At 41.3% G+C, this 24620-nt stretch overlaps 6 protein-coding genes across 15 annotated transcripts; 3 read left to right on the top strand and 3 right to left on the bottom strand.

The window, feature by feature from the left end:
- Positions 1 to 77: 77 nt before the first annotated feature.
- arsg (arylsulfatase G) lies at positions 78 to 6788 on the bottom strand. Of its 4 annotated transcripts, XM_026351535.1 has the most exons (12): positions 6170 to 6290; positions 5533 to 5589; positions 5204 to 5443; positions 4867 to 5102; positions 3847 to 3961; positions 3139 to 3285; positions 1809 to 2017; positions 1651 to 1731; positions 1437 to 1545; positions 1226 to 1346; positions 1030 to 1120; positions 78 to 668 (listed from the first exon to the last, which is right to left on the bottom strand). In XM_026351535.1, the coding sequence occupies exons 3-12, from the start codon at positions 5428 to 5430 to the stop codon at positions 388 to 390; spliced, it is 1617 nt and encodes a 538-aa protein (XP_026207320.1). In that variant the 5' UTR covers positions 5431 to 5443; positions 5533 to 5589; positions 6170 to 6290; the 3' UTR covers positions 78 to 387. The 4 variants fall into 4 exon arrangements, with proteins under 4 accessions (XP_026207320.1, XP_026207323.1, XP_026207321.1 ...); XM_026351538.1 differs by lacking the exons at positions 5533 to 5589; positions 6170 to 6290 and adding an exon at positions 6707 to 6788; XM_026351536.1 differs by lacking the exon at positions 5533 to 5589 and having other exon boundaries at positions 6170 to 6299.
- Positions 6444 to 11862, top strand: LOC113156402 (monocarboxylate transporter 7-like). Of its 3 annotated transcripts, none has more exons than XM_026351533.1 (6): positions 8184 to 8403; positions 8896 to 9135; positions 9257 to 9400; positions 9501 to 9629; positions 9899 to 10894; positions 11529 to 11862. In XM_026351533.1, the coding sequence occupies exons 2-6, from the start codon at positions 8898 to 8900 to the stop codon at positions 11834 to 11836; spliced, it is 1815 nt and encodes a 604-aa protein (XP_026207318.1). In that variant the 5' UTR covers positions 8184 to 8403; positions 8896 to 8897; the 3' UTR covers positions 11837 to 11862. The 3 variants fall into 3 exon arrangements, with proteins under 3 accessions (XP_026207319.1, XP_026207318.1, XP_026207317.1); XM_026351532.1 differs by lacking the exon at positions 8184 to 8403 and adding an exon at positions 8417 to 8606; XM_026351534.1 differs by lacking the exons at positions 8184 to 8403; positions 11529 to 11862 and adding an exon at positions 6444 to 6561 and having other exon boundaries at positions 9899 to 10899.
- A 959-nt stretch (positions 11863 to 12821) lies between these two features.
- Positions 12822 to 16013, bottom strand: LOC113156411 (archaemetzincin-2). Of its 2 annotated transcripts, none has more exons than XM_026351549.1 (7): positions 15953 to 16013; positions 15118 to 15403; positions 14635 to 14808; positions 14369 to 14497; positions 13870 to 14033; positions 13530 to 13706; positions 12822 to 13002 (listed from the first exon to the last, which is right to left on the bottom strand). In XM_026351549.1, exons 1-7 carry the CDS (start codon positions 15953 to 15955, stop codon positions 12844 to 12846), a joined length of 1092 nt encoding a protein of 363 aa, XP_026207334.1. In that variant the 5' UTR covers positions 15956 to 16013; the 3' UTR covers positions 12822 to 12843. The 2 variants fall into 2 exon arrangements, with proteins under 2 accessions (XP_026207334.1, XP_026207335.1); XM_026351550.1 differs by lacking the exon at positions 15953 to 16013 and adding an exon at positions 15841 to 15921.
- On the top strand, positions 16014 to 18427 carry si:dkey-21c1.1 (protein FAM104A-like). Its single transcript, XM_026351560.1, has 3 exons — positions 16014 to 16700; positions 17167 to 17272; positions 17588 to 18427. The coding sequence occupies exons 1-3, from the start codon at positions 16684 to 16686 to the stop codon at positions 17843 to 17845; spliced, it is 381 nt and encodes a 126-aa protein (XP_026207345.1). The 5' UTR covers positions 16014 to 16683; the 3' UTR covers positions 17846 to 18427.
- A 513-nt stretch (positions 18428 to 18940) lies between these two features.
- On the bottom strand, positions 18941 to 23412 carry tepsin (TEPSIN adaptor related protein complex 4 accessory protein). 4 transcript variants are annotated; one of them, XM_026351528.1, is made up of 13 exons: positions 23306 to 23412; positions 22852 to 22924; positions 22204 to 22295; positions 22005 to 22098; positions 21833 to 21900; positions 21657 to 21738; positions 21489 to 21560; positions 21207 to 21398; positions 20906 to 21092; positions 20707 to 20820; positions 20500 to 20578; positions 20280 to 20414; positions 18941 to 20193 (listed from the first exon to the last, which is right to left on the bottom strand). In XM_026351528.1, the coding sequence occupies exons 1-13, from the start codon at positions 23342 to 23344 to the stop codon at positions 19552 to 19554; spliced, it is 1869 nt and encodes a 622-aa protein (XP_026207313.1). In that variant the 5' UTR covers positions 23345 to 23412; the 3' UTR covers positions 18941 to 19551. The 4 variants fall into 4 exon arrangements, with proteins under 4 accessions (XP_026207313.1, XP_026207315.1, XP_026207314.1 ...); XM_026351530.1 differs by having other exon boundaries at positions 20906 to 21089; XM_026351529.1 differs by having other exon boundaries at positions 21207 to 21395.
- A 173-nt stretch (positions 23413 to 23585) lies between these two features.
- Positions 23586 to 24603, top strand: ndufaf8 (NADH:ubiquinone oxidoreductase complex assembly factor 8). Its single transcript, XM_026351561.1, has 3 exons — positions 23586 to 23860; positions 24117 to 24227; positions 24313 to 24603. The coding sequence occupies exons 1-3, from the start codon at positions 23780 to 23782 to the stop codon at positions 24331 to 24333; spliced, it is 213 nt and encodes a 70-aa protein (XP_026207346.1). The 5' UTR covers positions 23586 to 23779; the 3' UTR covers positions 24334 to 24603.
- The last annotated feature ends 17 nt before the right edge of the window (positions 24604 to 24620 follow it).

Here is a 24620-nt window from a genome sequence, read left to right as displayed (position 1 = left end):
TAACTAAATAAAGAAAAATCTAACAATTGTTCAACATTTATCAACTGGACAGATTTTCAACAAACTGTAATCACATAAACAGTGTAGTTTGTTTAATTGTACTGCAACAAACTGATCCAGAAATTGTGGCGTTTCTGTTTCATGGTTTGATACATCTTATTTTATCCAAGTAATTGACTTCCCAGAGAACAGCCTCACCCCAGCCCTACTTACTAACTGACCAAAGTTCCACTGTCTGCTTCTTTACTCTTTCCGTTTGTTTGCATATCTCCTGCTGCATCTGGACATTGAACCTCCCATACAACACAAACAAACAACTCAGCACATCTAGAGCAGATATTTGTATCCACATCTGTGTGAGTGGTGTTCTGTGTGAGTTTCCCACACTCAGCCCTGCGTGTGGCACCGGCAAACAGTGTGTCTTGGATCGCAGCAGGGCGCAGCTGATTTGTCTGTGCTATAGTCTGCTGTGGACACAGACTTGTCTGTGGCAATGTCCCATAATAGCTCCTCCCTTCTGCGGGCAATCCTCTCTGCTACCGCCTTGTACTCAGGTGTCCCGACTTCCAGCGGTGTTTCTTCCGATTTGTCCCACTCTAGATCAAATACCAATGGTGGGTCATGGAGCTGCTGCCTTCCAGTTGCACCACCACATGCCTCAGCTGCACCTAAAAATAAGCAGGGATGTTTATTACTTTTTAACCTTTTCCTCCACATGATGGATGGATGAAATCTTATTGTACTAATGGTCTATAGTACCATTCAATCATCTGCTTCTCTGTAAAAGTAAAGCATTTCGGAGCGTATAACACATATGCCATGTAACTGTTACGTCCCTGGTTTAAGTCTGGCTGAGGACCTGTACTGCATGTCACACCCTCCCCCTCTCACCATGTTTCCTGTCTGCCTCTCCACGATGAAAATAAAGGCTTAAAGTCATTTTAACATGTCCTGTATACTCTCCACCACTGCAAATATTTGTTAATTAATATGTCGTCAGTGTTACAGATGTTGACCTGTTAGTATTACCTGTTATGTAGAAAGCTTTGTGTTTCCCTGTTCGAACTGCCTGCAGGTCACCAAACCTCCCTGCAGCGCCACTATTAGGATGGAAAAGAAACTACAAAAGAAGAGACTTGTTGACTGCATCGAGACCTAAATACCCACACCCACTGACAACCAAAAAAAAAAAAACCAAAGTAAGATTGACAACAAAAACTATTACCTCATGACCAGTCTGTTCACCATGCAGAAGTACACTTGTGGCATCGATTCCATCATATCGTCTACTAGAAGGGGGAATTACCCCCGCCAGGGATAGAAGTGTTGGGAAGATGTCCATACCACTGCAAGGTGGCATACACAAGAGGAGGGAAGATTCTTTTGAATTTTATTTTGTGCACATGAACTGATGACTCTACATAAAATAAAAGTACCTGAGCAGGGCAGAGCTAGTGGTGTTTGCAGGGATCCTTCCAGGCCAGTAGGCCACTGTTGGCACCCTGTGACCTCCCTCCCAGGTGGTCTGCTTGGCTGAGCCTCCGCCTAACACACAGGCAAAGATGATTCACAGCAATAATATGTGCAGTAGTTTCATCCCCCATCATGGAACTGAACACACAAATCATGCATTAGGGTTTATTTTTATACCTCTGCTAGTTTGCCACTTTCCTGTGAAAGGTCCAACACTTCCTGCGTACTGGCACTTTTTTTCCCACGGACCATTGTCACCTAAATGCAATGCACACAAATATGACTGTGGCTAAGGCTTTTGAGACTCACAAGTCTCATTCTTGAAGAGCACTAACCAGTGAACCAGATGAGGGTATTGTTTTTATTTGTGTCATCAGAAGCACTCTTTACTGCCCCCACCAGGCTGTCCATCTCTCGCAGGCTGGCAGCATACACTTTGCCACCATTTGGAGTGGAGGAGCAGGCATCTGGAGAAAGTGGAGGGGCCAGGGGAACATGCATGTGAGCCAGCGCTATGTAGAGAAGATATGGCTGTCCTTGCTCTCTGCAATGACAATTCAAAAAAAGCAACACCATGATAGAAAGTATATTAATGGAAGCTTCTTTGAAGCCATTATCTGTTCACAAAAAGATCTGTGTTTTTAGGGACATGCTTGATTTACATTATCCTCTCGTGTTTTTTTTTTTTTTGGAAATATACACTTTCAGGACATTTGACTTATCCCAGCACTATAACATTAACTGTTCACATCTGTTGACATGATGGGAACAGTTAATAGTCTGTCGTCCACTCACAATCATGCTTAGAAAAATAAAGCCACTATAGCATGAAGGCATTCCACTGACAGCTGCAAACAGCAGGGTTCACCACTCTCCCATTGTCACTCCAACACACACACAGACAGACAGACACACACATAGTTTCTGTACTGTACAATCACCACTATTCTCACTTCACATGTAGGCAAAATTACAAAGCTCCTCTATAGATAGTGCAGAATATTCCTGCTTGTATCCAACTGGTGTGTTTTTAATGATGGCATATTATTAAATAACATCTACTGAATTAACTACTCCTTGACACATTCAACAAAATATAATCAGCTGGTTTTTCAAAAGACTCAGTGTGGAGCTATTTAAAAAGGATTGGATTACACTGTATTGGCAGGTTATCTTTGTCAAAAAACTCAGCAGCCAGGGCCATGTGATCTTACTTCACATCAGGGACACAGAGTGGCAACTTGATCAAAATGAAAAGGAAGAGGAAATAAAATCAGGGCAGGGCAGGACATGAACTGCAGGTGGGTAGAAATGTGGGTGCAGCCTTGAAAATAAAGTTGTTTGGCTCAACATACAAGTTGCACAATTAGGCTCAAACAAAGCTGTCTTCATGTCCTAAAGGTTGAGGACCTGTTCATTCAAAGTTTATTTGTACAGCAGCAGCCTACCAAACATGTAACACGGGGAACTCAAACTGAAACATGTAGTTCACCCGGCTCTGTCTAAGGACACACAGTGACATACTTTTTTATGTCATATATACTGTAAAGTCCTTTGAAGCAATGTGATTTTGTGCTATATAAATACAATTTAACTCCATACTTAGACTGCAGACAGATCAACAGCGTGATGTCATTTTCTTTTTGTAATGTGTGTGTTTTGTACCTTGCATTGCGTATAATTCTGGTTGCAGCAGATTTGTATTGTTCTGTTAGCGTCCACAGGTCAAGCGGCTGCTCCACTATACTGCTGTTTTCAATTAGGGGAAGACCCACTTTGGAATAACAACCTTTATGTACACTCCTCTTCAACCTAGATCATGAAAACAACAGACCACAATAACTTAATACATTTCTGTTGGTGTGGTTACAGTTGTTAACTAGTTAGAGAGTCAGGGCCTGGGCCTGACTAAAAAGAAAGCAATACACACTATTTACCTGCTCTAGATCCTGCTAAGTAGGTTGGTCAGCAGAGTCTGTTTGCATTTGGTAAATTGTAAACTGGCCACGGCTGCACAAATACATAAATATTACACATGCACTCATGCTGTGCTGTGCTCTGCTATGTTTTACTTAGATATGAAAGTTTTATGATTACTTTTCGATCTTGCATGAACCCATTAATTCAGCTACAGAAATATATTTTAGTTTCTCTCACAATATAAAGTGTCACTGCCAGATTAGAGAGAGGTAAACAGACTAAGGTATACCTGGACTGTGTCAAATTACAGTAATTCTGAGACGGTATTTTTGTCTCTATCAAATACATAAACTTGTCTTAGTACTCATGATCTCAGTACGTATTTTTGTCTCTATCAAATACATAAACTTCACTAAATGTCATATTTGTTTAAGTAGGAGCACAGAGCCACACCTTAACACCTGAGGTCCATATCTGTCACAGGGGAGGCACTGGGGCAGGTTATATCCTGGTATATCAGAGCAGCCCATGTCATTACTGTATGGAATACCTAAGTAGTAGTCAAAACCTGTCCGGGAGACAAGGAAAATGCTGCAAATAGGTTTCGATCTTGGCAGCTAGACATGAGGCACCAGGGATATAGTGTCATCTATCAACCCCCTAAATCAAATGGTCTCTTTAATCATAATTTAATTTATTGTAACCACATGTGCCTTGATGAAATACTCACTCATCCCTATTGAGGAACGGAACATATATGATGTATCAAGTGTTTCTGGTATGTTTTAATTGAATGTTGATGTTGGGTCACCAGTTTTAAAAAGCACAAGGGAGGTTTCTTACATCATACTGTGCCTTTAAAACTGAATATTAACTCAATTTCCCACCATCCTACTCAAGATCACAGTGTTCTTTGCACAAGCACCTCACAGCCACTACTGCAGTGATGACCACGACACAAGTGCTTATGGTGGGTGGGTGCTAAGTCTGCTGAAGGCAAACAGTCAGGTGCAAGTGTGTCATCTCACAAGACACAGCTGCAGGGAGTTGATTACTGACACTGTTTAGTCTGTTCCCTGCAGTGAGGTGGATGAACTCACTCACATGCTCAATGTGTATGGAAAAGAATGGACAGATGGAATGACAGGCCAGAGCCCTGAACTGGAAAATGTTGTTGTGCACTAGGTAATAAAGTATATACGCATCTGTGGTTGTGTGTTGGCTCCTGTTTCATAGTTTCATGTGGCACAAACAGTCCCTTTCAATTTGTGGCTGAATTACGTCAGTTTCCTCATATGATTTACTGAGGTTTTTTTAAATGTGTCCTGTGCAGGAATAGAAATGTTCAAAGCAGAAACCAATTTTTGTGGTTTTGTCTGATTTGATTAGACCATTTTTACTTTGTGCAAAGTCTAAACAATATTAAAAAAGCCTCTTTTCGAATGCCCTGTAAATGTCAAGCTCAAACCTTGCCTCTGTTAGTTGGACCATATGATCCATTGTGGCCCAGATGCCATTTCCCAATCATGGCGGTGTAATAGCCTGCCTTCTGTAGAAGCTGTGGTAATGTCACTTCAGAGAGAGGTAGGCCAGCTACAGAGTCCACAGCAAAGTTATGAGTCACTCCATTTCTTAGGCCATAGCGGCCTGTCAGAATGGCAGCACGGGAAGGGGAGCAGGTTGATGCAGGGGAATGAAAGTCTGTCAATCTGGAAAAAGAACAATAATAACAATATCATTACATACAATCCCAAAACATCAATATCAGAGCCAACTAACATATCAGGTTTGATATAAATATATTCTCTACCTTAGTCCTTGCTCTGCCATCAGGTTGAGGTAAGGTGTGTTGTTTAGCTTTTCTTCAGGCCGGTTAACATCCAGGTCCCCCCAGCCTATATCGTCTGCCAGTATAATGATAAAGTTTGGCTTCTTACTGTACTCATCAACTCTGGTTCCATGTTGGGACACAGTGTGGAACAGCAGCCCACACAGCAGCATCCCAAACAGAAGAAGCTGGGAAAGAGCTTCTGCCATTTTGGGTCAACACCTGCAAAGAGTTTTAATCAAACCTTATGCAGGATAGCATGCGAACAGTAAACACAATGGTATACAATACACTGAGGATACAGCGCAAACCTCGTAAGGTATGGCAGAGAGGGAGGGAGATGTGGACAATTTGATCCAGATCAACACCTGTCAAATTGTGAAAAATGACTTTAATTCTTTAAATATCTGAAAGCATAAATTGATCATTTTTAGATAGTAAATGGTATCTGCAACTGTAACAAAATCAGCTTAAAAATGTTGTTTTTTTGCTAAACTACATAACATTCCTCACCAGCTACAGTAGCTATAAACGTAAAAGTCTAAAAGATTTTTTATATTTTTGGGGCAGTAGTTTTAAGTACAATTATTGTCCCAAAAAAAACATGATTGTAAAGAAAGTTAAGTCAATAAACTTGTAAAAGATGTACAATATAATGCATTAACTGATCAGATGAAGCATAGTCCTTTTATATTTCTAATAATGAGATAAATCTGTGAGGTAGCTGGAGCATGTATAGGAAATATTATACATTCATCAGATTAGGAAATCTAAAATGTCACAACAGATTCCTAATTATTTCATATTTTATGTAAGTTGAAATATTGATCAAACCAATCAGCAGTCATAGTTGATGGCAGAACATACTAAAGTTAATATGTTACATGTGAAATCAGAGTTTATCACTGTTTATCAGGTCAAGGAGTCCAAGGAAAATCATCTACTTACTGAAGCATAGCTGGGATCACTTGCAAACGGAACGAGATAAAACACGGTGCTAACATCACATGCTGGATCATCCACACAGTCTGTCTGTGAGTTTCTCTCACACACACACACACACACACACACACACCCCCAGCCTCCTGTGTTAAAGGGGTTCGAGGGGAGTCTGCAGACGGTCACTGATCCCTTTAAATCCTCGGCTCATAGGGAGGAGGGGGGTGTTCATGAATCTGCGCTTGTAATCGCACAGAGCGGTTTGTTCGTGTGCTACCTCCGTGTTTCTGAACACGTGTGGACATGTACACTTCAGTCGTCCACTGTGGCGGCGTCCGACACTAAAACTGGGACTTTACCGAGCGAAGGATCCCGATCCGGCCGAAACCAGCTCCACACAGGTGAGGCGGCTACTGCTGAAATGCACATTGATTCATTGTGAACGAGCATTGTCTGGCTTTAGCTAAACAGCTGTACGCGGCACACGCTTTATTACACCACTACCGAGTTGTTTAATGGCTTAAACAGGCGAAAACAAGTACTTACAAAGTGTTTGAGGGAGCGCACGGAGCACATGAACCGCCGCCGGTCGGACAGCGTTGCGTCAGCCGCGTGAGCGGCTCGTATGGCGGCAGGTCAACGTTACCACCACCCCCTCCCCTCCACTCCTCTTTATTATTAAAAAGGAAAAGAAAGATCACACATAGCTCATTTTTATTGTGTTTAAAATGGTTTACAAGCACAACAGTGCGTAGAGGAATAATAAATAATTAAAAAAATATGTTTATTGGACCCTGTCACCCTGGATCCTACTGTATCTTGTTGTAGATTTACAAAATCAATCACTGATGAGCCCACATGAACACTGAAACAGGTTTTACTTGCTGTAGTAATTTCTCTTGCTAATATCAGCTTTTAAGAGATGCTTCCAAAAGATGCTTGCTCTGTACGTAATGAATAAAATCATCAATCGTCCTTCATCTGTGGAAAAACGTTTAGACACATTCAATTCATATGTTCAGCTTTAGAAACACTATGCAAACAACATTTTTCCACAGAACAAGGACTGTGGATATTGACTCCTATTAGTATTTTAGAAAGCAAAAAGGAAAAAAAAAAACCTCTTCATGGCTAGAATAAACTGGAAAAATTCTTGACATCTTAAATATTAGTCTGACACAATAATCCTAAATCAATGTCCAGTGATTTACCAAAGTTACAACAGAAAACCCTTAAGTAAACATTTACTTCATAGCCTATATTTTCCAAGTTATCAATTAATATGAGATAGTTTGTAATCAAAACTCAGTTCTTGTGTTGTTTTAATTCATTATTTTTATTATAGGTTAGTTACTGCCAGTTCAACTCATAATTACAGTAATTTCAAAGACTTAAATTAGGTAAGCTGAAACTAACGATGACACAATTTTCTTTCTGGTCAACTCAGCCATTCATGCGTTTCCAGCTGGTAATAACATGATACTTGAACTCAATCCAGTACACTCCACCTGGACCTTCAGGTATGACTGGCTGCAAAGTTACAATAAACAAGAAAAGCTGCAAAACCAGTGACGCGGTAATAACTGAAGATTCTTTGACCTGTTAAAGTGGGTGAGCCTCACTCGAAAAACCTTTACAAGTTAATGTCTCCGCACTGCTGCCATGCTGTTAAGAGAGTCTGGGTCTCGAACACAACAGTGCTCCAACTGTGGAGAACTATGGGGTGATGAAACAAACCTGTAGCAGGTATGTTGAGCCAATTAGGAACCACTAGGCAGCTTTCCAAATCACAATTCATTGCAACAAACACTGCTGCACACAGTGATCAGAAACCAATACCAAATACAATATCAATATTTCAACTTTCGTAATGCTCACGCTGTCAGGAATCAGGACCAGAGGTCATAATGATGGACTGTATATCCACCATAAAACTGTCCTAGCTGCTGATGCACAACATCTAATTTTACTCAATCCAGTCTCCCCAACTGCATTAATCATTTATTAGACCCAGCCCTGTGCAGGGAGGCTGAACTGCAATGAACTAGTGCTTTTCCCTCCTCACCATCTTTGGTTTCAGCACTGACAAGTGTTTATACATTACACAGTCGCCCGGTGAGGATGCAGAAAGCCCCTGTGTTTAAAAGCCAAGCTGCTAAAGACAAAGGGATATCGCAGGAGAATGCGGACAGAAACGGGACCAGCTTAAACCCGCCATGAGAGGAGCAGCACAGACGCCTTAGGTGCAGCATGAGTCCGTTTTCTGAACAGCTGACTGCAGCATGCTGCACGGGACGGGAGCGCGCACTGCCGTTGATGCCGGCTAGCTTATTGTTAGCTACATTTGACCTGAGTTACGATGGTTGTCAGCTGTGTTCCGTATTCAAAGTCATGAAAGCGGGGGATTTCGTAGCAGTGTAACGCGTTTAACAGTACAAGCAGTCAGGTACATGCCTTTTAATTGTGTATGCTGTCTGTGTGTGAGAAAGTGTGGGCTTGCAGCTACTCACTGCATGTCCCAGTGTTGTGAGTCAGCTAGGCTAAGCTAAAGTGGGCTAATCCAGGTGGGATGCGCGTTCATGATTTCTAAAACACTTCATTCACTGCTACATACATTGTTTTAAGTTGTGTTATTACTCACGAATTTACTAGTTTAAATATGAAAAATGTTCCTGTTCATTTGTAAATGCTCTGACCGCTGTGCCCGTCACTAACACTGTAATCTATTCCTATAGTCATGGCATCTTGGGGCGTCAAGAGACGGTGTTTCTTGGGGCCCAATGTGTACCCAGAGGCCCCTGATGGAGGATGGGGATGGGTGGTTGCCGTGGCCTTCTTCTTAGTGGAGGTTTTCACCTATGGCACCATCAAGAGCTTTGGCATCTTCCTCCAGGACCTGATGGATGAGTTTAAAGAGACCAACAGTAGAATCTCTTGGATTATTTCCATCTGTGTGTTTGTTATGACTTTTAATGGTACGTATATGTGATGAGGATAAATGTTGCCGTCCCTGCAAAACCGAACACATTAGAGACTTGTTAAGTTGTGACAATGACATTGTCTACACTAAACTGTTTGTACACCATGGCCCCCCAGGTCCTCTCTCCTCCATGCTGACTAACCGCTTTGGGTTTCAACTTGTTGTGATGACTGGTGGATTACTTATTTCTGCGGGAACCATTGCCACCAGCTTTACCAGCTCCGTCAATCAAATGTACATCACCTATGGATTAATTGCAGGTATTAACTTGCTTTCTTTTTCTTTTGTCCCCTAATTTGAACAGAATTTAGCAGCTTATTTAGTTCAATTTTAAAAACTTGCATCTTGTCCATTGTACAGGTATGGGCTACTGTCTGACCTTCCTGCCCACTGTGTCCATCCTGTCCCAGTACTTCACTCGTCGACGATCTCTAGTCACAGCTGTGGCGTCCACCGGCGAGTCTCTGTCCATGTTTGCCCTGGCACCAGGTGAGTGTCAGAGCTTCCACCGATGTTTTATACTTACATTTGAAACAGACTATTTGAGTTTTGGTGTCCTAGAGTCATACTGCAAATACGAAAAACAATGCAGCTTAAAACAGATCCTAACACGTACACTATTTATAACGGTTTGTATCATGTTATATATACACTATAGTGCCCAGCTGTTCTAAGAAATTGCTGAAAACACTATACTAAATACCACACATGAAATTTTAATGATAAGCTCTCATTCAATCCATCCTTTTGTCCATCAGCCTTTTCTGCACTGAAAGACCGTATTGGCTGGCGACATACCATGGCAGTGATAGGAGCATTACAAAGCACTATTATCATTTGTGGTGCTCTGCTTCGGCCAATAATTATCAAACCCCGGGGGACCCATGAGCCACAAGGGGACAGGTCATCACCAAAGGAACTGGAAGGCCTCTCTACACAGGAAAATGTAGAAGGCACAAAAACTGAGGACTCTTTGACCAACAATAGCTCACACGAACAAAATGCCTCGTACAATGACAGTGAGTTGATCAGAGGTTCTGTGAGCACTGGAGACTCTGGTGTCCAGTCACTAAAGGACACAGATAGCAGCAACACAGAGGAGAAGAATTTATTGCACAAAGAAGCATGGTCAGAGACAGAACAGAAGTCTGTGGAAAACGGCAATGCAGATATTAGAGAACTTGAAAATGAGGGGGAGAAAAAGGACCAAGACACAGAGAAACAAGCAATGCAGTGTGAGAAACATAAACCAAGTGCTGCAAAGAATACAAAACTACTAGATTTCTCCATTCTCAGAGAGCACAGCTTCATTTTCTACTCTCTGTTTGGACTGTTTGCCACTCTTGGCTTCTTCGCCCCTCAGCTGTACATCATTGAGCTGAGTGTGAGTCGTGGCGTGGAGTGGGAGCGAGCCACCTACATGCTCTCTACTATGGCTGTGGCTGAAATCTTTGGACGATTTACCATTGGGTGGGTCCTGACACGGAAGCAGTTCTCCAAGAAGAAACTTCTTGTGCTTCTGGCATGTGTAATTATAATGACTGCAGATCTGGTGGGATTTACTTTGGTTACGGAGGTCTATGGCCTGGCTGTGTGCTGCGCTTTGTATGGCTTCTTTATGGGAACCTTAGCATGTACCCACATCCCCATGCTTGCTGAGGATGATGTGGTGGGCATAGAGAGGATGTCTTCAGCTGCTGGCGTCTACGTGTTCATACATAGCTTTGCTGGGCTGGCTGGACCCCCACTTGGAGGTTAGAATGACATCTTATAATGTAATTGTCCTACAAATACTACATATGGTCCTATTTTATTGCTGGCTATTAGGTTAGCAGTAAACGTCAGTATCAGTTAACAATTTAATTAAATTTCCAAGCTAAATACCAAAAATTCGATGACTCCAGCATCTTAAATGTAGGCATAACACTGATTTTCCTGGTCTTGCATTACAATAAACCTTTCACTGTTTTCTTATGTTTAACAGAATAAATGGAAAATAGAGACAAACATTTCCAGATTAATAAGTACTTAAAATGCCTGTTAGTTGCAGTACTAGTGAAATCATAGTCACAGATATTAGATGTGTAACCTTTAAAATATGGTGCAGAAGCAAGTTTGAAACTTAGACTTCCAGTCAGTTTAGTATGTGTTTTAATTCAAATTTTTTACAAAGTCTACATTTCCCATAATTTACTTCAATAGCATATCAGCATCATTATCAGGGTAGTGGGTTCCACAATGTCCTTTGCCCTCATAAAGCACAGAAGACATTATGCAACTATTTACACGAGTGTATAGTACTTCCCTTAATGTATAAGCTAAATGTGATTTGTAAAATTGTTGGACGGCCCCTTTCTAATGCTTCATTTTATTCTTCTCTGTCCCCAGGTGTGCTAGTGGATATGACTCAGAATTACGGATCAGCCTTCTACTCTTGTGCTATTGGCATGGGACTGAGTGCATTATTCTTGGGTTTGGTGAAACCTGCTAAGAGAGGATTACTCTGTAGAAAGAGGAATTTAAAACACCCTGAAGATACACGTGGAAGGGAAACAGACTGCGAAGAACAGAGTGCAGTGCAGGACCCACACAATAGGACTGACAGTCCAGGGGAATGCTCCAAAGTACATGAAAACTTGGACCACAACCAGATGAGTGTCAGGAGTGATGGCCAAGATGTTATACGTTTTGCTTGAGCTGCTAACATAGTATAAGTGTAATAAAAGGGTCATGCCATACAACTGTAAAATGTTATGTCAGGACTGATGCTTGAGTACTAAAATGACACAATGATGGACACACTGGAGAAATAATGCCATATGTTTATGGTCTTCCATTGTAGGTCTTCTGGGAGTAATCTTGAAAACTATCAGATTACAGTATGTACAACAATGATGCCTTACATACCTACTATACTGTTAAAATGAAAATGCGAAAGAATATTAAATTAGTTTTGAGTGAGTGTGAGTTAGATATGGCTGGAGGGCATGGACGTGTTCAAAATGGACCAAGGATGACCATAGAAGTGCCTTAATATGTGATATACTAAAGAGAAGATGTAATACATACTTGATAAATGAATTATCTGCTGGAGGTCAGTACCATAAAGTCAGTCAGAGAAACTGTGACGTAAATGTAGCTGCAAGAACAATAAATTGCACAGATGCTGTAATACTTGTTATAGAAAACGCATAAAACTCAGGAGCATGTAATTTAAAGTGTTTTCTCAATCAAACTGTCACCAAGCTGACAATGCACTGTTATGATAGGAGATGTCAGACAATCTATTTTTTATAATGAGAATATGTTCAATCACAATAAAGTGAAGAGTGATTTGAACCTCTCAGTTTTGTGCAATGGTTTCTTCTGAAGAAACTGTTTAAAGTGCTCTTGTATTTGTCAGATCGTTCACTTCAAAATATCATAAATAGAAGAGCATTTATAAAGTCAGTATTTTAAAGATTCAAATTCAGCAGCCGAAATCCACACAGGAAGCTTAAAGGCAAAGATTCTCAGGACAAATATAAAAAAAAATAACGAGAAGTACATCACCTAATTGTCTTTACCTCATGTTAGTTGAAAACATTCTATTTAGCATCTTAAACACATATTAATACTACATAGTATACCATAAATGTTTAGAGTTACAGTGACATGCTATTCTCCTAAGATTAAATCTAGATCAACAGGTAAAGAGCGTGGTTCATCTTTTCTCCAATATGTCCAGGCACCTGCGAAGCCACAGTTTGGATGTATGAAAGGCTTCAGTGGGTTTGGGAAAAAGGAGAGCTGAGTGACAGGCAGAGGCGTCCTCTGATCTGGATGCTGGACTCGGATCCTCCTCTATCCAGTGCAGTAAGGCCTAATAATCATACAAACATTTACTTAATAAAATGGTGTGTTTTTGATAAGCAGATCATTTGGTAAGGTGTCTTTAAATTGCTCCACCTCTACTCTGTCATATTTGTGTAGACGTTATATTACTGCAATTAAGAGGTTTGTCTAAGATATTCTGAGATTCTGAAAAACTAGAAACTTTGTAGTAAACGTCTGCAACAGTAACAGGTACAGGCAAAACAAAAGAAAGGATACACCTACTGAAACTTTCAATCAGTCATTGTGAAATTATTCAGATTCAGTATCTTAACGCTCAGCCCACTCAATTATAGTTTAGTTTGCCTTAAGGGCTCCCTGTGAACTCAGGCATTTGAGGCACCTGAGAGCATTCTCAGTGCAGTGCAAACATGCTGTTCGAAAGGGTTACCATCAGGGTTACTGTGGAATGTGAGCGTAAACTTATTGACCTGGCTCCAGGTATCTGTGTATCATGACCGCCCTCCAAATTAATAATAATACTAATTACTACCATGATGGTGCTTTTTTTGTTACCTTGTATCTTCCACTTATTTTGAAGTTGATTGAGACCTGTAGCTTGCGAAGGCAAATGGGGCAAAAATCCAGGGGCCTGCGATCAGACTCCTCCAGATGGTTGGAGCCCTGCATGACACAGCTCATCCACTGGCAATGCTTTATTCCAAACATATGACCAATCTCATGGGTCATTGTCTGAAAAGAAATATTTTACATTAGAAATTTCTGATAACAGCACACGCTTATGAAGTGTTTTTATGAGCGGTGTTGGAAAACATGAAGGATTGACGACATTTGTTAAGACCACCAAAAGCGACTCAGTGATAAAACTGAGTGAGTGGAAGCGTTTGTGGTAAACCTTGCAGGATCGAAGTAACAGAGTGCTGGTGATGGGTGGAGTATAGTAGCCATCAAACACAGAATAGTTCCCCTGCTTTGGCTGAAGATGTTTCTTAAGTCTCCCAGCATAGTTTCTGGAGTAGAAATTGTCGTCATATCTTGCAAAGCTGAAAACACCCATTCCTGTACATAGGTATGAAACAACTATGATAATGTAGAAAGGAAAGTGTTTTGTTGGATTGTTTGTATCTATCTCACTTTAGCACCATCTACTGGCCTCTCAGAGGTATAATCAGTACTGATCAGTTGTACGATTTTTTTGTATCTTCAGCTGCCAATGTCTAGTGATTCTCTCTTCTTTGACTGTATGCTTGTCCTAGGCCTATCAGGGTATTAACAGCAAATAACTGAGGTGCAGGGGGTATTTTACTAAGTACTGTTGGGTAGATTATACTGTATATTTAATAACTACTGAGAATCTATACTTTGTTAGTTAAATGTTAGTTGTAAAATCATACCCATGCTGAGAGATGCTTGTCCAAAGACAAAGTTCCAGGAGTCTTTAGGATACAGGTCAATCATTGTGATTCCAACTATACAAAAAGCATCTGTTGGTTTCCGTTTGCTCAGAAACCGTAACAGATCACCTACATTTTAAGAGAAAACCATAAGGTTTTTCAAAGTCATGGCCAAGTTGGGGATAATTGAATTTTACTCCAACACACCCAGACTTTTACATTGAAAGCAGATTAAAATCCCCCAAAGTATTAAGTAAGGAACTTACCGGTGAGGATCTGAAGGTTGTGAGAGTTACTGTTAACTCTGAAAGTGCATCCTGTTTCAGCCACAGAAACGGCTGGCAGCAATTTGACAGAAAGGCCATAGAAGAAGGCCTGGCAGTATTCTCTAAGCCAGTCCACATACTGGTCTGTCTGGAACCCTGCCTCCCCAAAGGAGCCTAAAAGAACACAGGGTAAAAATAAGGCCACACTATGATGCGACATAATTCACACTGCTCATCCCTTTTACATGTGTATGACCCACAATATGGTTTGAATGAATTTGAATTTGAATAAAAAAAAATGGTGCCAGGCCATGCATTTCTACCAGTACTGAGAACAGAAACTATGCTTGTGCTTACGTGTAATTGTGTATTTATTGAGATCAATACTGTGGGAACATTTTCACCAATCCCATTTCACTAAAATTATGGGTCTAGCTGCACTAGAAACATACATATACATGTATACATAACCCACATACTCACCTATGGTTTGAATATAAATAGTATTGTGGCTTGCACTAGGAGACTTGCGGTAAGGGTCTCTGTAGAAGCTCTCAAAGTCTTGAGGCTCCTCTGGGTGAGCAGGGATCCAGTCTGAATCAGAGTGCACCGTGATGGGCTGGAAAAGGTGGGTTGGCCCCGGGTGGAGTCCTTCCTCCAGAAGACACTTTTCTTCTTTTGTGTGCTTTCTGTAAAGTTTGACCAAGTCCTGACAATTAGACACCAAAGCTTTTTGGAGTTCCTCCCCAGAGTGCTGGATCACTTCCATCTGTGGGAGAGATAAACTACAATAACATAGCTGGAGTCATAGCTGTGGTTGGAAATTGATAACCTGGGATCTGGATTTGAGTACTTGACTTATTTGAAACATATAAACATATAAATTCATACATGACCGTGACAATAAATGTAGCACCCCCCCAAACACACAGACACACAAAGGACTATCTGACCTAACCAAGACACCCAAAAACTGGTCTTAATGTCTTACAAGCGTTGGTAAATGATTTAAATATTTTATGTACAATTTGTAAATTTATAAAGCTTATACATGCTATCAAAATACGAAGGTGATACACAAATGTTAGCTAAACAGCACGTATTGTATGAAAGTACATATCATTTGTAAAAACATGCCTGGACGGACCAGTCTATAGAGAGATAGTAGATCTATTTCACGTTTAGCATTATGTTAAATGAAACCACCTTTTAACACTATGCGTCCTATTAAAACCTCTCTTTTATGACAGATTAACGCGATTATTCATGTGCTAGAGACAAACTCGACTTGTTCAGCTAATGTGGAAAAGTAGCTCACCATGATACCGGAAATGATCACATGACGTCATGTAAACAGAGGGGTGGAGCTTATCACTGACGACCAGCAAAGACAAGTTCGCTGCTATGGCACACCTAACGACTACGGAACATATCACAAAACCCACTTAAAACAACACCGGGATCTAATATATTTTTAACTTTACTTGTTTAGTTACTTGAGTGTGACTGCTGTAAAGCACAGGCAACCGCTAAGCACAAGTAATGGCGAGTTACGATTATGCGAAAGCGGAAGAACTTTCAGTTAGCATAGTAGTTTGCTAAAGTCGTTAGCTTGACGAGTGGCTAATATAACGCTACGCGGTAGCAGCTAGCAGCTAGCAGCTAGCAGTGTAGCTTACCCCTGTTGCTGTCATGCTTAGAGCTCCTCGAGATTTCAGTGCGTAAACGAGAATACCTAGCAGTTAGCCGGTTAGCTTTCAGACGTCCAACATAAGTCTGTACCACCACTGAGGCGTAGGCAGGGTGGACTGGACTTGGAGCGGTGACAGCGCTGTTTGTGGATCAGCCGGCCGGAGATAACGATAGCTCACCTCACCGTACATATCCCGGACTTATCCTGGACTGCCGATGAAATGAGAGGGAGCTTTTACGAAATGGCCGAGGAGCTGTAACACGTCTAAACATTAAAAATAAGATCTGTCATATCGGCTTATAAGGAGTGTCGGCCGTTATCTTTACCAGGAACACACATCCATCAACGCTGCAGAAATGCTGACTGACAACAGGTAACGAGAACATCCAATTTTACCATCCTAGATGTGTTAACACGTGTTCTTCATGGATGTAGTACTCATGTAGTAGCTATACAGGCATACCTTATTGTATTGAAGGGTTTCAGCTAAAATACAATAACTAGAATATAACGTTAAATCAGTACCATAGATAATTCAGCCTGACAGTGCTGTATCAGAACATACATGTAAAGATACAGTGAAAGTATCTTAATCAGTGTGTGTGTATTCATAATGGGAGTGCCACATGCTTAATCATATAACTGCCTCAGTGCATGTTGCTATATTTGGTTCCTCTTCGTGTTCTCTCTTTCTGACACTGCCTTTCTCAGCCCAGCCCCCCCCCACCCCCATCCCCTGCACTGTTACAGTCACACTGTCTCTTTCATTCTTATTTTCACTCTACCGGCCTATGCACTTACAGTACAATAGTCTCAACTCCTGTTTCTTGTATGCATAGGAAGAGACATCGTAGTTGTGACAGTGAGGAGGACAAACAGCTGAGTCCTCAGGCCAAGAGGTCAGGAGGTGGTCCCAGCCTCCTTCTGTCAGATTTGGACTCAGAGGTGAGACTCAATTGATCTTTACATTCATCTTCATACCATCACATAAGTTTATCCAGATCTCTAAAATTCCATTGTCTGACCAGAGTTATACGTCTTTCTGTTAAGGTTGTATGTTCTCTGTCTTTTTCACATTATTTGGAAAGCTTGTTGACATTTATGAATAAGCAAACCACCATCATAGATGGTAATACATGTGACTCTGCATTGCTCAAGCAGTGCACCACTGTCAGGGAAGGCCCACAATATTTTATTTACAGCTTCTGCATCAATTCTTGAAGCTATTATTAAGAGCCCATTTGTGTTTTGTGTTTGCAGTCTTCCAGCAGTGACAGCAGCAATGGGATCAGTAGTCCAGAGAGAGCAATAGTGGTCAGCACCAGGCCATGTATACACAGCCAGAACAACCGCATCACCCAGCACTCTCTCAGCCCAAAGCCTGAAGACTCTGCCAGCTCCTTGCAGCATGGTTTCCATGGTGACGGAAGCAATGTCTCTTATGACTACATCAACAGAGTCCTTAGGGAGGCGCATTTCAGTAGTCTTCAGACCAGAGGACGTCCAGGCTCAACATGACCGTGACCTGTGACCACTCTCCTGACCTTTTGTCCCTTGCCCATCAGTGCTGACACTACTGGCACAGTGGCTCCTTCTTGAAATCCTCAAGTCACACATTTGGGTCAAGGGGAAGGGGGGAGATGTGTGGGATGGTCTATAGATTTGGGGCACACAGGCTCATCCCCACCTCGCCATGTACCATTTGTCAAGACCATAAGCACATCTGCCTTTCCATGGCCCAGCCACTGTGGTTTTATGTGCAGTATTGATGTGTATGTGTGTTTGTGTATGCGGGCACGCACCTTGTGCACTTTACAAAGAGGTTTCATCCTCTTTACGTGCGTGCACTGATGCGGACATTTTCATTGGTGCTAATCACAAGAAAAGTGTGATGATAATCCAAAGTGCTTGCAAAACTAAATAAAGCTAAGCACTTTATTCTAATAACTCCTCATTCTGTTTACTATCGACTGGGGAAGTCAGTCGCATGCTTGTATATATGAAGTGGGAGTTGTTGTGATCCCATTCACAAAGTAAACTGATGGAGGTCAACATATTCACTCCAAAGGAGCATTATTAAAACAATATCGTTTAACAACATTTTATGCCTTGTCTGTTTTCTCTAACCAAATTGATACAGTTAGAGTAAATTCTATTTTCCAATGTGTAATACCTAAATAAAACTCAGAGGTAGGGCAGGTCAGTGGGCTCATTGTCATGAAACAGATTCTTCAATAGCCTCGCCACCAAAAATCAACTGCAAATGAGACAGAGAACCCGCCTGAAACCTGTGGTTTGGCAGCCTTGTGCTTTATGGAGGGTTTAATAAGACCAGTACACTGTGTTGCAAATAAAAGGTGTGATAGTGATTCATATTTTATGTAATTTCCAAATCATTTGACATTTAAATAAAGAGTTGAAATTAATGTTTGCAAAATGTTACCAATGTCATTTAGTCAGCATTTCAAGACTCAAGCATGGCTTGAGTTCACTGACAAAAGTACATCTGTATCTTTAATTATGTGTACCAGAAATGTGTAATACAATGTGGGCATGTAGTTTGTACTACCTCCCACAGTACAGCGTGGACCTGAAATAACAATGGTGACATAGTGAAGGTAATCTGCTTTTTATTTGGCGACATCACTGTTTAGAAGTTGAAGTTGCAGATATTAGCCAAACACAATCCCACACAATGTTATTCACACAGAATATCTAATTATTAGTTCTCCAGTAATTTCTCTTTAAATCATAGACATGCACACTGCAACCACTCTCGCGGGTATGTTTTATTCAATACAGGATAGGCATAATAAATAATTTGTAAACTAACTCTCAGAACATTTATATTGACATTATAGCTTAGTACCAAAAATTATGGAAGACCACTCTCATTTGTAGTTTTATGAGTTTGTAAGAAAAACAACTGTAGTGCAAATTACATATTGAGGGATTGTCCCTTAGAGGTTCAGGGCGTGCTGCAGAGGCTTAATAGTTGTTACCTAAAAGAAATCCTGAGATAAACCAACATCAGTAATAAACTATAATTTAAGACAACCATACTCATGAAATACTTTTAAGAAGTTTGACCCAAGCTTCAGGGACTACGACATTAAATCTTTTTTTCTCCACCCAATCTGATAAATGCATTTCTAAAAGGATAAATATGATGACATCATTGGTTTTAAAAGTAACAGTTAATGCTGTCGAAGGTTGGTCTGCGGTCAAAAGTTGAGAAATGAGAAGGCCGACACTGGTTGGCTGCTAATTGATGAAACTGCATCACATGTTTTACTAATGCAAGAGGAGTTCGCTGGGCTGTCGGAGCTGTGCACAGCTGGATTCTCCTTTAAGTCACTATCCATTGTGCCAGTCTCTGTCAAGCATGTTTCTCTTTCACACAGGAGTCTCCCCTTGGTCACTAGCTCCATACCACTGAACAGGGATGGTCTGCTCAGATGAGCCTGCTTGCTCTCCATCTCAGTAGGAGGAGTCGAGCTTCTATCTCTGACAAGCTCTGGGTCTTCAGCAGCCAATTTCATTTCAGCAGTACAGGCTGGTTCTTGCAGACTGGGATGCCCCTCCCCAGTGTCATTCACCAGCTCCCCTGAGAAGTCTCTCTGAGCCGAGGTTGGACTAGAAGGGGAAGCTGGGTGATTTGGTGGTTGGGTTATACCTCTGGGTAACATGTTGGGCTGATAAAGGTTTAGCCTGGTAATGGTGTGAGCAGAGTGGATTGGTAATAAAGGGTCAATGTATGTAGATGTGGGAAATGGATTAGTTGTTGGTTGCTGGCTACTGTTCACTGTATCCTGCTTGGGAGCTTGTAGAGGTCCACCCATCAGCGCCTCAAACTGTCTCAAGATCTGATAGGAAGAGATAAGAAGACAAAAAAGTATTCTCTAGCTCTGTCTCTTCACCATGTAATGCCTTCTCTTTCAGTATCTCATACCTTGGTGGCTTTATTTGCCACTGGTCCTGCAGGGCCCTCACTGAGCTGGCAAAGCCTTCGCTGTGTAACTCCAAACATTTGTTCCAGAGATAGGAGGTCAGAGGTCATGAGGCATGCAACAGCACACAGTGCTCGCTGTAACAGTAAAGAAAGAAATGATTTGGATATTATGATTGAAAAATCTCAAAGGATAGCGACAATAAATCCTAATTGTTGTTACCATCTTAACAGTGTTTGAAGGATCTTGAAGCTTGCTGGAGAGCAACTCCATCACAACCTCACAGTTAAGAGTGGCGCATCTGATAGATCAAATTAAACAAAATCACATCTTAAAAATCAGTCATTTCAATGAGAATCATAAAGAAAAGGCAAAATACTACAGTACATAAAGGGAGATAAAGTGTCCTATATATTTGGATACACTTACTCTTTGATGAAGTGTTGGCTCTCCTCCCTGGACAAGAAAACTCTGGAGCCTTCGGTCAGTCTCTTGATGAGTGCCAGCTCCTGACCACAGTCCCCCAACTGCAAGGCTTCCACCCTGGAAAACAGACAGAGTGTGAGAGCAAAATGACAGTAAACATGGAGAAATTGGATGGAAATAGCGGCTTAACTTTATCACTCACCTTTCTGACAGGTCTCCACTGCTTTCTCTACTGGTCCCTGATTGGCTCCCAGTACCAGCTGACTTGCTGCCCACAGAGGCTCTACCACTAGCAGCGATGTCCTGAGAAGAGTTATGAGAGGAGCTGTTGCTGCTGTCCGTCTCTTCCCATCCACCTCCTACCTGCCCTGGGCACCGCTGGGTCACTGCTGGTTCAACACATGATAGTCTGGTATGTCAATGTAAACTGATCAAAACTGGCAGCAGCAGTGCTGCAGTGTGAGCTTTACAGTAATCTTTCCATCACACTAGCAATGTCTCACCTTTTGGTGTGCGAGCAGGCAAGTTATAGGCACATGCAGGCACAGCCACCTCTATGGGTGCAGATGGCGCCGCAACGGGCCGATAATGGTTTTCATGGAGTCTGATGCCCTGATGCTCAGTTGGGGGAAGGACAGCACTGGCTACTACCTCTGCAGCTTTCTGGATCTTATCCAATAGGGAGTCACTGCCTACTGAGAGGAATTAGTAAAGGTACAGAATATTGCAAAGACACAAATTGGGATTTGACTTGTGTACAGCGTGTGTAATCGGGCATCACTCACCTGTTCCCTGCTTCCCTGGACTGTACCCAAAGCCCTGCATTCCTGACCTGTGGGAAGTTGCTGAGCCCATACCTGAACAGAAAGACTAGTTATCCAATGATCAGTGCTATTTACATTAAATACCAATACTAAAAAATTACATTACCGGTACATTTTTTTTTAACTCACCCATTGTTGCGGGGGCTAAAGTGAGTGGTGTGATGCCACTTTTGGTGGAAATCGTGTCTGTGAAAAGCAACTTGGCAACTTCCTGGACACACAAAAATAATTTAAAAATGTATGTGTTTGCCTTGTTGTTCCAGAAATAAGATTCACATGGTGATTAAATAGAATCTGCGTGTCACCTGTGCAGTATTCCTCACTTTCTGGTACAATGCTGTGCCATGGACGGGATCAGGTGGGCCGCTGTAAACTTGGAGAGCAAAAATGTTCATTGGTAAACAAAGTGAATATTGGTAACAGAGCAGCCACAGGAAGCTGACAGTGAAATGGAGCTAAAAGTGACCAGTGGCTAACCTGATGCTTGCTGAATGAAGGTGGAGTTCCTTCTCAGTTCTGTGAGGAAGTGGTGTGACCCATGGCCACAGAGATGGACAAAGATCTTCAATACCTGAAACACCAGAAGCTGGACGTTACTTAGGCATAAAAGGACAACAGACAATGCAACATTGCACAGGTTCACATTGCACGGAGATGCAACATTTACTTTACTCACTTTGAGTTTGACATTACAGGACTCGACTTGCAGCCTCTCCAGTAGATATTCCAGCAAGCACTGGCCACATCCTGAAGACTCATTGGAGATTTCTACAGTGTGATGATGATTAAGGATATAACACTTCACACTGTATCCTATCTACATAAACAGAAGTGAGTGATGCTCAGCTTATTATAAAAAATGCAACTACTTGCTTTCATATTTACATCATCAGCTGCTAAGTGGGTATTAAGAAAGTGTCTTATATTGTGACCACTCCTGCTTGGAATAATAAACCTCTGGATTTGGATTCAAAGTCATAACAGTTTCTGTACCATTTATTTTCACTACACAGTAGAGATTAGTTTATGTTTGAAGTTTCACTCTCTCCACAGTTCTTTACATCAAAATAAAGAAAGAATGTTTTGCTGTGTTTCATATTATACAGCTATGGATTTTATGGATTTACTTCCCCTGATTAAGCATTAAGGTAGGAAGTGGTTAGACTAGAGTGGTAGATTATACATTCTTTTTTTTTTAAACCATTAAGCAGCTACCAGCTACATCAATGTATTTGCTTGTCTTGTGAGAGCCACACATCATATTTCCATTAAATCTTAGGTTACAGAGGCCAGCATGGGCTGAACCACAGCACGCAGAGGATACTCCCAATCTCCTGGAAAAGGTAGCCAGGACAGGGGTTTTCATCATCTGCTGTAGCTTTCATTAGAGTGGGCACCTACATAATGGAAGTAAAAAATTAGATTAAATACTTTCAAAACAATGTGCCAGATTTCTTTTTCCAAAACATTTAACATGCAGTCCATGATATAATTGACCAGTTTGTCTTACACTGAAACACAACTTGACATGATCCAGATTTAGCCACCGTTTACTGACAGTTACACTAACTTTAACTAGAGAACCTGACATTGCAGGTAAAACATTACAAGCAATAACCCTATTTGTTTCTTCGTGTTGTTAGCTAGCAGGCTAATCGCAAGCTAAGGTTGGCACAACGGTACAGGTTGAAATAGACCCGTTGATGCTAAGTCGTGTTCCGTTTCCGTTCCGCTGTTAATTGTTTACCCAAGTAGCAGCCACAGTAAACACCACTTACTTTCTGAAGAAAAGTTAATCGTTCCATAAATGTTGCCATGATTTAGCAATCTTAGCTGCGGGTTACTCATCTTCTTCCAGGGTGTACAAGAGGAAGGCGGGCCTCAGTGTGACAGCTAGCAAATCTCACAGCAGCAAACAGCAATCTTAAAGTCTATTGGACGTCAGGTTGCGGCCAATGTGGACGATGAACGAATCATATTCAAGAAAACTGGAGCTGACACTTTGATTGACAGGGAGGTACGCGAATCATATTACCGAATATTCTGCAGGACGTTTCCTTGATGACAGGGTCAACAATATGGCGCTGTCCATAACATGCTAACGTTAAATGAAAAATGATGTTTTTTTTTATTTGCTACTACGTTTAACAAACTGAAGGACGGAATTATCGATCTGTCTCTACAGTGGTACACTGCTTTCCATTACCAAAGAAACCTGAAGGGCGTCTGTTAAAGCCTGACCACCAAGAACCATGTCTGGGTCCAATGTGTGGAGTCGGAGCCGGGAGAAAATCCGACTTTTCCCCGAACTTTTTGCTCAGTGTGCTGGAGAGGTGAGGAATTAAAAGCAAGAGCTGGAATACTGACATGATTTGCAAAGAAAACAGAGGTCGCATTTTAGCCCTGCAAGTTACTTGTGTCAATGTATGTAGTCAGCAGGGCCCAGTATCACACAAGCAAAATATGTGCAGGTGTGCTCCGTAACTCCAGGAAGTTGCAGATGTAATTAAAGTCACTGCTTGATTTGTGTTTTTATGTAAATATAAAATGTATTTAGATTTAGCTTTGTAAAAGCACTTTGTGTTTCAGGCAGCAGCGTATGGGAAGTGCGTGGCAGCTACCACAACAGGCAAACAGGAGTTGAAGAAGGATCTATGTGTCAAGGAATTTGAAGCACTGAAGACCTGCTTTACAAATGCAGTAAGTGACAAAGCCAGTAATGTTCCTGATGGTCATGTGTAGTGGTTTTATGGTCATCATTTAAACGTAACTACTTTTATTACAGGCCAAGAAAAGAACAAAATAAATGCCAACCGTTGGGAGCTGTGTTAGAAGAGTGAATTCAGTGGAACATCTGTTTACTGCTGTGAGACCTACAATGTACAATGAAGTACACTCTGACCTCTGATACAAAAAAGTTGGCTCTGCTGCTGTGTTTAATGGTACGAATATCAACTTTATTTATTCACGTTGTTGGAGTGCAGACTGTAAACACTTAAACATCTATCTAAGCCATGTATTTTTCAGGTCCATCTAACTTTGTAATATAAAGCTGTAAATAAAAGTTCTGCTATAATGTTTGTCTGAACAAAT

The sequence above is a fragment of the Anabas testudineus genome, chromosome 19, assembly GCF_900324465.2.
Source record: "Anabas testudineus chromosome 19, fAnaTes1.2, whole genome shotgun sequence".
Classification (NCBI taxonomy): Eukaryota; Metazoa; Chordata; class Actinopteri; order Anabantiformes; family Anabantidae; genus Anabas; species Anabas testudineus.
The sequence above is the reverse complement of the archived record's forward strand: the minus strand, read 5'-3'. Positions and strand labels throughout refer to the sequence as shown.

Coding starts and splice junctions, on each gene's coding strand:
- arsg (XM_026351538.1), bottom strand. CDS start 5,430: ATGGCAGAAGCTCTTTCCCAGCTTCTTCTGTTTGGGATGCTGCTGTGT. Junction 3,962..4,866: donor ATATGGTCCAACTAACAGAG/GCAAGGTTTGAG, acceptor TCTCCCGGACAG/GTTTTGACTACTACTTAGGT. Junction 1,546..1,650: donor AAAGTGGCAAACTAGCAGAG/GTATAAAAATAA, acceptor CCTGTGTGTTAG/GCGGAGGCTCAGCCAAGCAG.
- ndufaf8 (XM_026351561.1), top strand. CDS start 23,780: ATGTCTGGGTCCAATGTGTGGAGTCGGAGCCGGGAGAAAATCCGACTT. Junction 23,861..24,116: donor TTGCTCAGTGTGCTGGAGAG/GTGAGGAATTAA, acceptor TTTGTGTTTCAG/GCAGCAGCGTATGGGAAGTG. Junction 24,228..24,312: donor AGACCTGCTTTACAAATGCA/GTAAGTGACAAA, acceptor CTTTTATTACAG/GCCAAGAAAAGAACAAAATA.
- si:dkey-21c1.1 (XM_026351560.1), top strand. Junction 17,273..17,587: donor TGTCAGATTTGGACTCAGAG/GTGAGACTCAAT, acceptor TTGTGTTTGCAG/TCTTCCAGCAGTGACAGCAG.
- tepsin (XM_026351528.1), bottom strand. CDS start 23,344: ATGGCAACATTTATGGAACGATTAACTTTTCTTCAGAAA. Junction 22,296..22,851: donor CCTTTTCCAGGAGATTGGGA/GTATCCTCTGCG, acceptor ATCACACTGTAG/AAATCTCCAATGAGTCTTCA. Junction 20,415..20,499: donor CTTCAAACACTGTTAAGATG/GTAACAACAATT, acceptor TTACTGTTACAG/CGAGCACTGTGTGCTGTTGC.
- LOC113156411 (XM_026351549.1), bottom strand. Junction 14,809..15,117: donor TATTTATATTCAAACCATAG/GTGAGTATGTGG, acceptor GTGTTCTTTTAG/GCTCCTTTGGGGAGGCAGGG. Junction 13,003..13,529: donor AAATAAGTGGAAGATACAAG/GTAACAAAAAAA, acceptor TATGATTATTAG/GCCTTACTGCACTGGATAGA.
- LOC113156402 (XM_026351533.1), top strand. CDS start 8,898: ATGGCATCTTGGGGCGTCAAGAGACGGTGTTTCTTGGGGCCCAATGTG. Junction 9,136..9,256: donor GTTTGTTATGACTTTTAATG/GTACGTATATGT, acceptor ATGGCCCCCCAG/GTCCTCTCTCCTCCATGCTG. Junction 9,630..9,898: donor CATGTTTGCCCTGGCACCAG/GTGAGTGTCAGA, acceptor TTTGTCCATCAG/CCTTTTCTGCACTGAAAGAC.